Below are 16,016 nucleotides of genomic sequence, written 5' to 3'. Positions count from 1 at the left end.
AAAAATTGTTTGTGTGTGCAGGCTAGCACGTATCCTGGCCGCGCGCGGTAGCGGCAGCAGCGGCAACAGCAACAGCAGCAGCAGCAGCGGGGAGGCGGACGGGCGGGAAGCGGCCGCCTTCCGCCGCAGCACGCTGTCCGCGTATCTACAGGGTAAGGTTATGGCTAACCTGTATCCGAGAGGTGTTTTTACTCTTGGATTGTTTCTGCTTAGATCACGACGGCTATTGATAAAGAAAGAGGTGTCGCCGGCTTTCCATACAAAATTTGGGAATCAATTTTGTGATGGTGATCGAATAGGTTGATAGTTGGAGGGTCGAATGGAGATTAAGTAAACACAAAAAATCTATTACGCCTCACGAACTCTTGAAATTCATCGACCGGGTCTTTTATATTTTGTAACATTAGAGTTTTGTTCCAGGTTTAAACGGCAGGACGTGTTGGACGACGTTGATATCGGCGTTCTGCACGCTGGTCGAGAACGAGGACGACAGGCTGTACGTCGTGTATAATGGAGGGCTGCAGATGACCTTCGAGGTTAGTGCACAGCACATTCTACAGGAACTTAGGATTTTATACCTCATCTTTACTTTAAATTTATTGTGAAAACTTACATCTCAGCTTTGAGCGGTCAGTATTTCTACGTGAGATAGAAAACATTTTCATCACTTATCAGGGTTATTATCAGCTCTTTGATATGGGCATACTCTTTTACCTTCTACTTGAAAGCCCAACTTAAGTTTTGTTTGAGACAAGTTTGTCTGTTTTGTGACGAAATGGCAGTCCTTAAAGGAGGTCTTTAATATTGACAGTCATTAAAGGATGACGATATTATGAGTTACTAAAATATAAATTTAAATATGCACTTTTCTTTCACATGTGTGCCATTTTTTTACTCTGTCACTTACGAATATACGCAAAAATGTATATCTATAATCAATGTTGTTCTCTGTAAGTATAGCCTTTCCATTAGATACGGCTAATGCAAGATAATCGTTCCAGGCGTTACACAGTCTACACGCAGTCGTAGTCGAAGGCGGCAGCGGCTCCCACGGCGTCCGCGAGGAGCTGCTGGCGGCGCTGCGCTGGGCGCGGGCGCTGTGCCGCACGCTGCGCACCCGCAGGGACGCCAAGGAGGCGCGCGCGCTGCTGCTGGCCTGCAAGGACTGGCCCGAGTGCGCGCGCCGGCTGCTCACCATGCTCAACCTGCACGCGCGCCCCAAGCAGCTCCGGGACCTGGCGTTAGGTGACTCTTGCTCTAACTTTGATATCCAATTTAGAATTTACTCATATTTCGATCATTGTCAGCTCGGAAGATTAGACCAATATGACAATTTACTGTATGTGTAGAAAAAAATCTTTGCTTTGCCGCTCCTGGTCCTTCTTGCGTCGATAATCATCAGGGCATCAGTTTGTTTCAAGCGATTTTACATTTATCCCGGTACGCAGATCCACCGCCGCATATTGGGCCCTTGGAAAATTTATCTGACGCCTCGTTTTGCTTTATGTGGATTATCGGTTGAATGACATGAATGTCGTGTAACATGTCCCCTTGTGTGCAGGCGTGCTGCGCGAGCTGGTGATGATCGGCGGCGGCGCGGCGCTGGGCGCGCTGGTGCCGCTGGCGGCCGGCGTGCACGCCACCGCGCGCGGCGCCGCCCGGCCGCGCGCGCGCGCCAGCCTGCACCCCTGCGCGCCGCGCGCGCCGCCGCCCGCGCAGCCCGCCGTCTACCGGCCCTACCACAAGTTCATCGGTGAGTGTGCGGCCCTGCGGCACTGGTATACGTGCACCCCGAGCGCCTTAACCGGAATGGGGAGCTGAGGACGTGCGAGGGTGTGCGCTGCGGCCGAATGTAGCCAGACGCGGGAGCGAACGGAGATTCATTTCGCTTCCACAGTATACGCATGCGAAATATATGTCCTTAATCGTCGCGACATCTAATCTTAGATACTTTTAGATCCGGTCAGTTCACACCTCTCTACAGTAGTAGATTGTAAAAATAAGTCGAATTATCTAAGCGTGTTCAAATTATAAATTTGGACGCCAGTTACGTGATTTAATACAAAGTGATTGAATTTTTCTACAATTTTACTCGTTTTAACTGATGATTTCTTTACGCAGACACTTGTTGCCGAGTGGCGTGGCGACAACGATGCATGTCGGAGCAGTTAGTCCTCCTTTCGGCGCTGTGTGCGTTAGAAGCGGTACCGCTGCGGTTTAATTACTTCGCAGCCTTCTGGTACGAGGTCGCCACAACGCCGGTTAGTACTCATCGCTATAAATGTGTCTATGCTCATTGTCTGGTTTGACTCAGTTATGATGCAACAACAAAATTCATTTAAATCTGAGTTTAGAAAGTCACCGAATGATCATGTAAAATAAAAACGCGTTATGATAGTTATAACGGCCTCACTGACGAGCGTCCAGTAGCGCATTCGACGGCGTGTCCAGCTTATCGTCCAAGAGATTTGAACAGCATAAATTGAGGCCGCCCGCATACGTTTACGTTCGTTAAAAACGGCTACCTTATCGTACACTTCGGTCGAGTGCCCACTCAGTTTGCACACTAAGAAAAGGTTTCTTTCAATACATGATGTTTATACCAACTTTTTTATCGATTTTGTTCTGTTCACCACTAAACCCTCATAGAATTGAATAGAAGAATCAATAGATTGCATTTACGGGTTGTTTCCGATTTTTCGCAACCAAATGCTGGAATGTCGTCCCTCCACCTGTAGACCGCGAGCCAGGAACAATTTCCATGACCAATCGCCTCCCGGCTGAAAACTCGTGTAGTGGTTAACGGCTAGGTATGGTGAACCCTCGTGGGCTTCAGCTGCCGCTCCGTTCGTGGGTTGAGGAATGGCAGCCACCGAAATACGTAAAACAAAAAAAAAATCATCGCCTCCCGTTTGATATTTTGTCAAATGATAGTTCTGTTGTTAGTTAAAAAAATCGTTAGCCGGTTATATTGCGGTGGTAAGTACATCAGCTGGTCTCATGAACATGTAAAAAATAAGCCCTATACCTTTTATGATAGCAATAACAAATCATGAAACTTTGCATTTCATCAGGCGTAAACGCCCGAAAAGCCATCAACGGGTTGCGCAATTTACACATTACGCATACTTTGCCGCACATAAAGTAGTAGGCGCATATTTTTTACATGTTCATTTTACAGCTGACGGTCATTCCACCGCGATAGAACCGGCTGACGGTTTTTTTAGTTTAAAACAGCATCTAAACTATCATCTGAAAAGAGGCGGGAGGCGATGACTAAGGAAATATGCTCCTGGCCCGCGGTCTACTGTAAGACGGCTAAAAAATAAGAAAACTCTTAAACACCAGTTTAAAAAGATACTGCTTAAAAAAAAAACAAAAAAACAGGTATACCATACGGCTTTTTGGTTGCAGACTTCAGGATCACACCGCTTCTAGCAAGTAAATCCATTTCTCGTGTTTAGTGATATTATATTTTCTATTAATTAAGTTGTATACTTTAGTTTTATTCTGTTTGTAATTTATTTGTAAATCGTTTGTTTCTGCAGTATTCAAATAAACGTTTTATCTATCTATCTATCATGTTCTGGTACTGTTACAGGGGGACACAAAGCTAGAAGAAATGCTGCTAGAGTGTAGTGTAGTATCAGAATACGTCGATGCCGTGTTTGACGAGCGCGAGTCGCTCGAGGATCCTGCTATACACGACTTCGTGAGGCACTACTATCCTAAGGTACGCATGTGGTAGGGAATATCATAATTTGTGGCCGTCCATGCCTAAAGGGCCCGTATGGCAAGTATTGAGTTAAGTATAGATCCTAAATCTACGTTAATTGAGCTATCTAATACAAAAAGAATCATGACCCTAAGACCCGTATTTATATATATATCAAATCAACACATGTTAAAATTGCACTTTTGAGAAATCGTTATGTGTTATATGTTTCCATTGGAAGTTACATAGATGATGATTGATTATGTATCTCAACGTGTTATTGTTTCAAATTCAGTTATGGTTTATTTAATTTGACTTCCAGGTCGTGGAAAATCTGCCTTTGGTTAGAGCAAGTCGCTTATAAAAACGAAATTTAGAAAAAAAAAACAAATTTCAGACTGTTCTTTAATATGTTGTAGTTTGAACCATAGTATATATTTGGATATATTGGAATTCACATCTTAGGATAGAAATAAAACCCCAAGGTTTACAATAGTACATTACGATACAAGTGCGAAAAATAGGAAATTCGAAAAGAGTGGCGATAAATTAAAACACGACCGAAGGGCGTGTTTTAAATCGACACGAGTTGCGAATTACTTATTCGCACATGTATCGTACAACGTTTTACAATACATATGGCCCTTTAAATGTTCGACACAGTAACGTAATATGCTAATTTTCGCACTAGTGCGGTAAAGTAGCACCATATGTACGGTAAAATATTTTTTTAAATTAAAATGTCATAATGATTATATTTTTCATCTTCCTCTTTAACATAACAATTTTTTGTACAGTGACTTCTAAATTATATTTAATCAGTCTATAGAAGTATAACAAAAGCATTATTATTATTCTACAAGTTTTATTTTTCTAGTTATAAACGATTTGAGTTACATAAAAATCACAAATTCACTCCGATACATTTGGGAAAAGGGTCCTTATGACCAATCACAGCCAAAAATTATTGATAATTACAGTATAACACTATATTAACACTGTTTATTTACTAATCTTGTATTAAAACATAATTCCAAAGAAAAAGTGTTATCATAAGTTGACTCAAAATCTTGATTAATACAAATTATATTATAATGATCATAAGAGTAATTCTCATAAACGTTGTTAAATGATTGACACAGTACTGAGTTATCCCGGAAGCGAACTAGTGTCCGACCGACGAAGGTTCGGTTTGGGCCCATTTTGACCGAAAAATAATGTTTCGGCCGTAGTTTCGGTTTCGGCCAAATATCGGCAAACCTTTCGGCTGAGCCGAAAATTACGAAATGGTACTTCGTTGTGGTCACATAGTGTGAAACTAAACTATGTGACAAAGACAAAAAGTTGGGGAACAACTAGGACGACAAAATTAATATACTGATTTATGGTTACAGTAATTAAGAATACACAATTCCCCTAATGAACGCACCACTAGATGGTCGACGCAGTCTTAATATATGTATAAAAGCGGTCTTATGAGATTTGTTTCAACGATTTTAACTAGTCTACATAAGTTTCCGCCGAAACTAGAGCCAAAACCGAACCTATGGTTTCGATTTCGGCAAAAAAACGTTTTGGTTGGACACTAAAGCAAACACATTTGCACCACCAATCAGTTACCACTAAGGGGCTAGTCATGAATTACGTAAGAACAACGCGTGAAGAGTGCGGCGAGCTAATTGTCCCGTGTAGGAGAAAGACGGTGATAACGGCGGTAAATGACAAAGGAAGCAGGGCTACGTTTTGCGACGCGGCCGCCAAGTGAGATTTGACATCGGCGAAAAAATGTTGCACCTACCCGTAAAATAAAGTATAAATAAATTAAACATGCTTATATGAAACAGTTACAACTACTTTTTATCTAACAATTTTCATCAACAGATTTATCATTTTTGTATATGGTCTGCCATAAGGACCCTTTTCTACTAAACTTTGAACCCAATTTTAATATAGAAGTACTCAACGTACACTAGTGAAACCGAGCTACAAATACACTTTATCTGTATATTTTACTATTTTGCATACAACAAAAAAACGATAATTTTGAAGCTATTTTAGAAAACGTCAATATCTCCGTAAGTAGATATTGCCATAAGGACCCTTTTCTTATGGATGGTCACATTTTTATTTGAACAATTAGGGCGTGCCTCGTTCGAGCTTTCCAGTGGTGGTATTTGCAACCGAGCATACAGACAGACAGTAATATTTCAGTTTCAGACTTCATTCCAAGATCTAATGTGATAAAAATTATATATTTAGGAATGTATCAAATAGTTTAAATAGTAAATATGTTGAACAGCTGAGCGGCTGCGGCGCAGCAGCGGGCGCGGCGGCCCTGTCGGAGGAGCTGTGCGGCGCGGCGTCACGCGCGCCCGCCGCCGGCCTGCTGGGGCCCGTGCGCGCGCTCGCGCTGCTGCTGCCGCGCGCGCGCCTGCCGCCGCCCGCGCGCAGCGCGCTGCTCAGGGCCACGGCCACGCTGCAGCACAGGATGGGTGAGTACTGTGAGGAGCTGTGCCGCCGGCCTGCTGGGGCCCGTGCGCGCGCTCGCGCTGCTGCTGCCGCGCGCGCGCCTGCCGCCGCCCGCGCGCAGCGCGCTGCTCAGGGCCACGGCCACGCTGCAGCACAGGATGGGTGAGTACTGTGAGGAGCTGTGCCGCCGGCCTGCTGGGGCCCGTGCGCGCGCTCGCGCTGCTGCTGCCGCGCGCGCGCCTGCCGCCGCCCGCGCGCAGCGCGCTGCTCAGGGCCACGGCCACGCTGCAGCACAGGATGGGTGAGTACTGTGAGGAGCTGTGCCGCCGGCCTGCTGGGGCCCGTGCGCGCGCTCGCGCTGCTGCTGCCGCGCGCGCGCCTGCCGCCGCCCGCGCGCAGCGCGCTGCTCAGGGCCACGGCCACGCTGCAGCACAGGATGGGTGAGTACTGTGAGGAGCTGTGCCGCCGGCCTGCTGGGGCCCGTGCGCGCGCTCGCGCTGCTGCTGCCGCGCGCGCGCCTGCCGCCGCCCGCGCGCAGCGCGCTGCTCAGGGCCACGGCCACGCTGCAGCACAGGATGGGTGAGTACTGTGAGGAGCTGTGCCGCCGGCCTGCTGGGGCCCGTGCGCGCGCTCGCGCTGCTGCTGCCGCGCGCGCGCCTGCCGCCGCCCGCGCGCAGCGCGCTGCTCAGGGCCACGGCCACGCTGCAGCACAGGATGGGTGAGTACTGTGAGGAGCTGTGCCGCCGGCCTGCTGGGGCCCGTGCGCGCGCTCGCGCTGCTGCTGCCGCGCGCGCGCCTGCCGCCGCCCGCGCGCAGCGCGCTGCTCAGGGCCACGGCCACGCTGCAGCACAGGATGGGTGAGTACTGTGAGGAGCTGTGCCGCCGGCCTGCTGGGGCCCGTGCGCGCGCTCGCGCTGCTGCTGCCGCGCGCGCGCCTGCCGCCGCCCGCGCGCAGCGCGCTGCTTAGGGCCACGGCCACGCTGCAGCACAGGATGGGTGAGTACAGTGAGGAGCTGTGCCGCCGGCCTGCTGGGGCCCGTGCGCGTCGCGCTGCTGCTGCCGCGCGCGCGCCTGCCGCCGCCCGCGCGCAGCGCGCTGCTCAGGGCCACGGCCACGCTGCAGCACAGGATGGGTGAGTACTGTGAGGAGCTGTGCCGCCGGCCTGCTGGGGCCCGTGCGCGTCGCGCTGCTGCTGCCGCGCGCGCGCCTGCCGCCGCCCGCGCGCAGCGCGCTGCTCAGGGCCACGGCCACGCTGCAGCACAGGATGGGTGAGTACAGTGAGGAGCTGTGCCGCCTGCCTGCTGGTGCTGCCACACCTAACACCATTTTCGTGCAGAAGTACGGGATGGGCTAGGTGCCCTCGGTGTGTCATTTAAATAATTACCCTGTACGCCGAAATGAACGAGAAATCATGCCGAGCGCTGCCAGAAATTCTATAGCCACTTTATGCTACCTAGGTACTTACCGAATTAGGATTGAAACGTTCTCTTCTTCCTAACAGAGGAAGAGAATTCCGAACCTGAAGCTGGCGCGGAGCCGGCCGCGGAGCCGGTCCGGTGCCACACGCCGGACGGCAGCGAGCCGGACGAGCAGCTGGACGACATCGCGGCCGAGCTGGACGACGAGCCGGACGAGCCGCCGCCGCCGCTCCCCCGCGGCCGCGACTACCGGGCCCTCCTCTCCCAGGCGCTCCAGGACCTCGCCGCGCAGGCCAACCAGCTCATCCCCGAAGGATAGACTCCAGTGCCCGCGCAGTAAGGTCCAGTTTTGTTTGCAGCTAGTCGATTTTGGTTCGACTTTGTTTTGTTTGGAATTAAGCTCTGTTTTGTCGGTTTCATTATTGTCTAGCGTGTTTGATGTCGATCGATGTTAAAATTATAAAACTGCATCGGGGATGCTTTAGTGTTGTTTCTTCACTAAAGACAGTGAACTAATTTCTATCGCAATTCTATATATATGTATAATATTGATAATTTATTATTTATTATTATTTATTGTTCGGAGAACCAACAGCTATAGATTGTACAATAGTTATATATATAGATAACAAAGAGCCAATTATAGGTTCCCACCGGTAGCAACAGGTTAACAGATAATTGGTGGTTAGCACTAGATTTTTTTTTTTTTTTTTTTACAACGTGTTACCACTAATATTTTTAAATATTAATACTTATTATATTATATACTGAACAAAGAAACCAAAACTTATTAGTAATCTTAATACGTTAATCGATACAATAATATGCCAACACATACGACTCGCTCACTCAAGTAATTTGTCTGTTAGAATCCGTCTTATAGTTGTGATGTTGCTATTAAAAACGTCTATATCCCGCTCCTTCGTTAGTTCATTTAGACTTTTACCAGCTCGTAGTAGAAAGCTATTCTTTCTGTAATTACGTGATGAAAAAGGAATTGAGAGGGGAGGGAAGTATCTTTTAGACCTAGATGGAGTATTGAAGGAGAGCTTAGCGAGCAATTCAGGACAATCAATGTTACCATTTAAAATATTAAGTATATAAGTAATATCTGCAATCTGTCGACGTTTATGTAGTGGGATAAGGTGATGTTTTTTACAAATATTCTCATAATTGGATGAATTATAAGGAGTTTTCATTTTAAAGCAGAGGTATTTTACAAACTTTTTCTGTATACGTTCTATTCTGTTAATGTAAATATTATAACTGGGGTTCCAAATTTGAGACGCATATTCAAGTTTACTTCTGACATATGTACAATAAAGAACTTTTATAGTTTTAATTTGGGTAAAATGTAAAGAACTACGCATTATGAATCCCAAAGTCTTGGTAGCACCAGTTACTATATTATCTATATGAGTATCAAATAAAAGCTTTGAATCATGGGTGACTCCCAGGTCCTTCATACATGACACAGATTTAAGCACATGATCATTTAGCTTGTACGAAGTTGGAATTGAACTTTGTTGTCTAGTGAAGGTTAAAGTAAAGCATTTAGATACATTTAGATCTAATTTATTGGTCTGGCAATATGCAACAAGACGTGTAAGGTCATCTTGTAAAAGAGCAGAGTCATCCAATGAATTAATTTTGGTAAAAATTTTCATGTCGTCAGCGAAACATAGCAATTTGGAAGTGTGGAAACAATCACTGATGTCATTGACAAATATATTGAAAAGCAAAGGCCCCAGCAACGATCCTTGAGGAACGCCACTGGGAACAGTTACCCAGCCAGACACATAGTTGTTAATGACAACAGCTTGCGACCTATTGTCAATATAAGACGTGAACCAGCGCAACAGATCACCGTGAATACCCATATTACTTAACTTGAGGATTAGCAATTTATGGTCAATTTTATCGAACGCTTTACTATAGTCTGTGTAAACTACATCTACTTGACTACCTTCAGACATGACTTTAGTTACATAATCATTAAGGAGTATCAAATTTGAAACGGTAGACTTACATCGCAGGAAACCATGTTGGAAAGGACTAAAATAATTCTTAATTGCCGCATATACTTGAGTATAAACTAGTTTTTCAAGTACTTTAGCAAGTATACAGAGTTTTGAGATTGGCCTATAATTAGTTACTTCCGTTTTTGGGCCTTTCTTATGAACGGGTGTAATGTAGGCTGATTTCCATATGGAAGGGACGTTACATTCAGCAAATGAGCGCTTGAATAGTAGAGATATTGGAATCACAATTGTATTCGCGCAATTAATCAGAAAGAGGGCCGGCATATCATCAGGTCCAGCTGATTTGGACGGATCCAATTTTAACAGTAACTTTATAAGAGCATCTGAGTTAACTTCTATATTACTTATATGTGAGATAGAACCACCCACAGAGTCAACCGGCACCGCTTGATCAATACTAGGCGCAGAAAATGTTGTATAGAAATAGTTAGAGAAAGCCTCACATATATCAGCGGCCGTATTGACCAATCTTTCGTCATACTTTAAACAACTCGGTACACCATGTGAGCTAGAACGCGACTTAATGTAGGACCAAAACTGCTTCGGGTCTCTAACGATATTATTTTCGAGGCGTCGAACATATGTTGCAAAACATGACTGTTCAAGTTTTTTGACCCTGTCCCTTTGAAAATTAAAAGAGATTAAATCTGATATATTACCATATGTACGGAATTTTCTTAGATATTTAGATTTCTCTTTGATAGCTTTTTTTAGCGCGGGCGAATACCACTTAGGAAAACTATCAGTATGACATATTTTACTAGGGATATATTTAAATCGCAGTTTTTTAAATGTGGAATAAAAAAAGCTAACCGACTCCTCTAATGAGCGTCGCGAGAATTCATCCTCCCAATTAATCAAGGTCAACTCGTTGTTAATGGAACTATAGTCACCTTTATTGTAAAAATATTTTATGCGAGGAGCGGGTTTTAAACTACTTATTTTTGCAAATTGAATCGAAACTAATATAGCTTTATGATATGGATCAATCGGTACTAAAGGGTCCGAACACTCACTAACATGTACTACATCATTGGACAAGACAAGGTCTAATAACTTACCATACTGGTTACGGACATCGTTATATTGATTTAAGTTTAGCGTGTTTAACTCATCAATTAAACTACACTCATCGTTAGTTTTATAATTCGAGGGAATCAAAGTAGAATGCTGATGTGTCCATATAATATTGCTCATATTAAAATCGCCTATTATTAAATACTTGTCATCACACCCACGTAATACCGCTTCACCTAGGCTGTTGAGGAAATTAGATAATTGCTGTGAGAAGGTATTACCATTATTTTGTTTACATAAGTATAAAACACATAGGTGCAGTTTAATTGATGTGTTTTGATGGCCCTTAATAGTCAAGGTCACCCATAGATCCTCGGCTGTTGATTGATAGGTAGGTTGCGGAATGACTGCCAGCTCCCTGCGAGTAGCTATAATAACGCCACCTCCTCGATTTTGGCCAGTTACAAGCGGATCACGGTCTCGCCGCCAAACGACATATCGATCATCAAATAACTCCGTGTCCAATACTCCATCTAGTAGCCACGTCTCTGTTAGTAAAATTATGTCATAAGATGAAATGTTTAAGTTACGATAAAATAAAGAAGTTTTGGAACGGAGTCCCCTCACGTTTTGGTAATAAATTGTAGGATAAATACCTCCCTCGTTATTATTTAAAGCCATTTACGAGTGCAATATACGCAATAATAAAATATCAACAAATTAACCGAGCTAGGTAAACAGTGAATTAACTTAAATAAGCGTATTAGGTAAAATAACTTCATTTGCAATTAATATTAGGAATTCTTTATTTTATATAAAACAGGATCTTAAAGACAAACACGCTGGATAATAATGACTGAGCTTAAAATAGTACATTACGATACAAGTGCGAAAAATAGGAAATTCGAAACGAGTGGCGATAAATTAAAACACGACCGAAGGGAGTGTTTTAAATCGACACGAGTTGCGAATTACCTATTCGCACATGTATCGTACAACGTTTTACAGTACATATGTCCCTTTAAATGTTCGACACAGTAACGTAATATGCTACTTCTCGCACTAGTGCTATAAAGTAGCCCCATATGTACTGTAAAATAAATAAATTATTTAAAGCGGCAAGTTTCCAATGTATAAATGTTGGTTATGTGTTATAGAAATTGACCACCGCGGTACTGCTAGTCGGCGTTGAAAATTTAAACTTAAGTGTAACCTCACGGTTTTGAATGTTTATTAAATTTTGACTCTTCAGAAATGTACAAGAAATTATAAGTTGTAAAACTAGTAAATTTAAAATCGGCTCAATGTTGCAGTGAAATGTTAGTATGTAGATTTTAGATTAACGCCGCGGTTCTGATCATTGTAAAATGAGTCAAGACACGTCATTTAGTTCGTAACGACACTGTATTTCTTGAACGCGAGTGGTAAGAATTTTACAATGATTCAATGCAAACAGTCAATTTGTTATCGATCGTGCACTTTATTGGCAATTGACAAAAAAGGTATGTATTGCCTGAATCCTCTCATAAGAGTCCAGCTAAGATAACTTTGCACTTTGGAGTGTCATTATAAACGTCAATTTGAGATTAATGATGACATTTTCACACTTTGCTTAGCTTGAGTTACCTTGGTCCGACTCTATGTTTAAACTCTAACCAGAAATTCTTCTCGTTCGCATTCTAGTTTATTTTTAATGGAACTTTACCCATATACAAACGACGTAAGTGCAATGCCTCTCGTCAAATCACAGTCCTATACCTGGCATTAATGCATATCTATATTAAATTGTATAAACCATAGTAATTCAGAATGTTACAGCGTTTAGATTAGTTTATTTTTACAAGGTGATAAGAGCATGTTTATTTACACAAAGCAAGATTGGATTTACTCATAATTTTGCTGCTTGTCGTTTTCAAATTCAGTATTCGACCTCAAACAACTTCTATTGGTCGCATTGAAATAGCTAAATGTACCGTACCATAATGTGCGTTTAGTCTCTATTGGTCGCTGATTGGACTAGTAACCCACAGATTAATAAAGATATCTGCGGCAAATCTTATTTTGTCACGGTTTGAAAAAACCTAATATAAACGTTTTACTAATATTTCGAAGACTTCTGTGTTAAATACTTCGAGTTAAGTGTGATTGGAATCAGGAGCATTTCTTGTCTATTTAAATTTTATCATGCTAGAATTTATACTCATTCTTGAAAAGGAAAACATAGGTGTGCCTACTGAAAAATGCAATAGTAATAAGATTGGCGGATGACTGACACAACAAATTATGTGCTTACTAGTTTGGCGCAATGACCTAAAATGAGTCTTGGCCTGCAACACAAGAGCACGCCATTTTACCCGGTATGCGCGGATTCACGCACGCACGCAGTTTTCACTGATGCCGAGCTCACGGAGATCTACCTCCACTTTATCCGCCCATCGATACTTCACACTCAACAAATTATGTCGTATACTGCATTTGAAATGTTGACCCTAATTGGAAAATATAACTAAGATGTATTTTTAACACGAGGGCATATTTATTACTGAAATATAGATGCATTGGTTAAAACAGGGACAACTAAAGTATTAATACAATATTTTGTTAAAGATTTGGCGCATTTTTGTCTGCGGCATCGCTGTTATGCTATTGGGTCAAACTAAGGCTTGGAGGATTTAACAAAAAATCGGCCAATGGTGATTAGCCATACATTTGACGTGCCTCTCCCCCGCAAAAATCGGCAGACTGTTTTGTACAGAAAATTACAGACAAGGCGTCTCCAGTTGTTAAATCCTGCAAGTAACGATCGTGCCAAGACAAAAGTGCAAGTTGCCCTGCACTTTGCTGTCATTACAATATGACCAGCAGTAGGTATTTATTCTTGTAACGTTAACAGACAAGGTACTCGCGACGTGTTCAAACACTAACGAATAACTATCACAATATGCTTGTATTATGAGCTCCTTGCGATGACTTTGGCTGTTCATTCGGTTCATTCATTTTTTTGACAACCTTAATACTTCAAAAATATTTTAAAAGTAAATAAAACTGTGCATGAAATGTCAGGCTAGTGGCCAGGTCAAGAAGTTCTTGATTCCCTATACAATTTTAAGTTGTGCTTTCAATTCTTGCCTCATGTTCAAATGTTACATAAACACGTTCGAGTAAAAGCTCAAAAGCCTGAAATTGAAATACCTTTTCATTAAAAAGAAAATAATAATGAAATGATTTTTTTATAACGATTTTATCGTTACATTTTTGGACGCTGGCTCTTCATAAAAATATGTGTTAGTATATGTGAAAATGTTTATAGCATGTATGAGTAGCTCTCCGTCTTATAGCTGTATGTTTTACAATTTTGTATTTCGTGTCACGTCTCGTATGATGGAATGTGTAGCTTATCGACTTTGAAATGTACCTATTTGTATTCTAAATTGTAACAATTGTGTTTCGGCTGTGAGCGTATCTTAGTTTAGTGTTGTGGAATGAGCGAAATTTTCCTACCTATAAAGATAACCTTCTCGATATCATACCTACCTGTAAGTTAACCAGTACCCGTCCAAAACTTGTACTTTGTAATGATTTGCGAATCTTTATTTCGGTCCCAGCTTCTTAAGTTGGCTTCTTCTATTTGTCGTGTACTGTTTATCTAGTGTCGATGTTTATATTCCTTCTCTAAAGCTCAGTTGCAAACCAAACATTTTTGTAAAATGAATTCTTGATTTGGCGATGGAATACTCTTTTGGTAGATAGGCTATCTCTCGACATACCAGTCCCGTTAAACACACTGCCTCAGTCAAGATTTTAATACACGGTACATGAAATTAAATTTATAACTTACGATGTAATATTATATAAAAGTTTATCGTATATGTATACATCAATAATTGTAAGTTAATATATACTTCATGTCCATTCATAGTACACTACCATCCATCACAAATGTATTCGTCATTGTAGTCGCAGGGGCCGTTCTCTTATAGGGGTGTCACACTATGCGGCACACCGGGCACGGTTACCGGGACCAGCAGCGTTATCATGGTCGCATTTTTATCATCTGTCACTATGCCTGTCACTTTCGCACTTACATACTTGTTAGAACGTGACAGACATGGTGACAAATGATAAAGAGCCGACCATCTTAGCCCTACAGCAGTGGCAGCATGGTTCCAATTTTATCGCTTGTCACTATGCCCGTCACGTTCGTACATAGTTGTTAGAACGTGACAGGCATGGTGACAAATGATAAAGAGCCAACCCTTAGCCCTACTGATTACATAGTAGCGACAAAGGGTGAAGAATGGATGCTCTTTCCCGGGTACCGTATCTGGTGTATCGCGTTGTACGATAGCCGTTTAGGCTAGTTCTCCGGTAGGTCTGTCTATACAGGCATAGTTCTCGAATGTATTGCATCCAATCACCTTTTTGAATATAGCCTTCAATAGTCGCTTATATAACTCAACTATTGATACAAAGCAATAACTTTACCTGGCGAGAGAACAGGTAACGAGATGTATCGAATTTTCATAATTTGTACTTTATTCATTGTGTAATTGTTAACGATTTATAAATAGCGAATCGGGTAATGTTTGCGTTACACCGGGGGGCGACGGGCGCGCGGCGCCGCGGGCAGTCACTGGCGACTTGTAAAGTGGTGCTATCAATGCTGTTTCGAGTGACTGGAAATTAAGACAAAATGTATATTTAATTTTGTCCTGATTTTAGAGCTTATTAATATATATACCTTAATATAATATAACTGTGCTGTAATTATCTTTTTATTATTTTTAAGACAATTTATTTCCAAACTGGCGCGATTCATGGCCGCCACTGCGATAGGTACTCCGCGGGCGGCTTCCATGCACCGCGCCACTAAGATATCGCTTGTAATTATACATACATAATTATAAACTTGAAACTCGTGTGTTGACCTATACTATTACAAACATTTACGTTACTGAATTTCAGTGAAATATAACTGTGTTATGGACGTTAATTTGTGCAAAAAAATAATACTGTAAATCGGAGTGGAAAGCCAAAGTAAACAGTATTTTGTAAAAGTCACATTTTCGCTTTTTATTCATTAATCCCTTCTATAGCAGTATGTACTACTGCAACCTCCTTTCTCCAAGCATAGAGAAATAAGTATTGAGTGCTCACTCCATACAAAGATAAATACCTATTTATAAAAAGATTTAACCGAGATTTGAGTTTTTTTATACAACGTCGGTGGCAAACAAGCATACGGCCCCCCTGATGGTAGCAGTCTCCGTAGCCTATGTATACCTGCAACTCTAGAGAAGAAAGGAAGTACTTATTAGCAATACATTTTACCATACTTCCCATATTTAATATTAT

General features: G+C 42.6%; 2 protein-coding genes across 2 annotated transcripts in view; both read left to right on the top strand.

Moving 5' to 3' along the window:
- Positions 1-7,208, top strand: part of LOC133528651 (ubiquitin carboxyl-terminal hydrolase puf) — a 60,202-nt gene extending 52,994 nt beyond the window's left edge. The window contains exons 51-57 of the mRNA XM_061866106.1: positions 22-152; positions 421-536; positions 1,002-1,245; positions 1,562-1,753; positions 2,122-2,261; positions 3,602-3,733; positions 6,015-7,208. Of these exons, the coding sequence (XP_061722090.1) occupies positions 22-152; positions 421-536; positions 1,002-1,245; positions 1,562-1,753; positions 2,122-2,261; positions 3,602-3,733; positions 6,015-6,350 (1,291 nt within the window). The 3' untranslated portion in view covers positions 6,351-7,208. The remainder of the gene's footprint in view (positions 1-21; positions 153-420; positions 537-1,001; positions 1,246-1,561; positions 1,754-2,121; positions 2,262-3,601; positions 3,734-6,014) is intronic.
- On the top strand, positions 6,482-15,722 carry LOC133528483 (uncharacterized). The gene is made up of 4 exons (XM_061865873.1): positions 6,482-6,624; positions 6,781-6,902; positions 7,198-7,452; positions 7,686-15,722. The coding sequence occupies exons 1-4, from the start codon at positions 6,482-6,484 to the stop codon at positions 7,919-7,921; spliced, it is 756 nt and encodes a 251-aa protein (XP_061721857.1). The 3' UTR covers positions 7,922-15,722.
- Positions 15,723-16,016: the final 294 nt, after the last annotated feature.

The sequence above is a fragment of the Cydia pomonella genome, chromosome 19 (assembly GCF_033807575.1).
Source record: "Cydia pomonella isolate Wapato2018A chromosome 19, ilCydPomo1, whole genome shotgun sequence".
Classification (NCBI taxonomy): Eukaryota; Metazoa; Arthropoda; class Insecta; order Lepidoptera; family Tortricidae; genus Cydia; species Cydia pomonella.
This window is presented reverse-complemented; position numbering and strand designations above follow the sequence as displayed.

What these genes read in the sequence shown, in the direction of transcription:
- LOC133528483 (XM_061865873.1), top strand. Translation starts at nt 6,482, where the DNA reads ATGGGTGAGTACTGTGAGGAGCTGTGCCGCCGGCCTGCTGGGGCCCGT. An exon ending in CACGCTGCAGCACAGGATGG is followed by an intron (nt 6,625 to 6,780) that starts GTGAGTACTGTG and finishes TACTGTGAGGAG; the next exon opens with CTGTGCCGCCGGCCTGCTGG. An exon ending in CACGCTGCAGCACAGGATGG is followed by an intron (nt 6,903 to 7,197) that starts GTGAGTACTGTG and finishes TACAGTGAGGAG; the next exon opens with CTGTGCCGCCGGCCTGCTGG.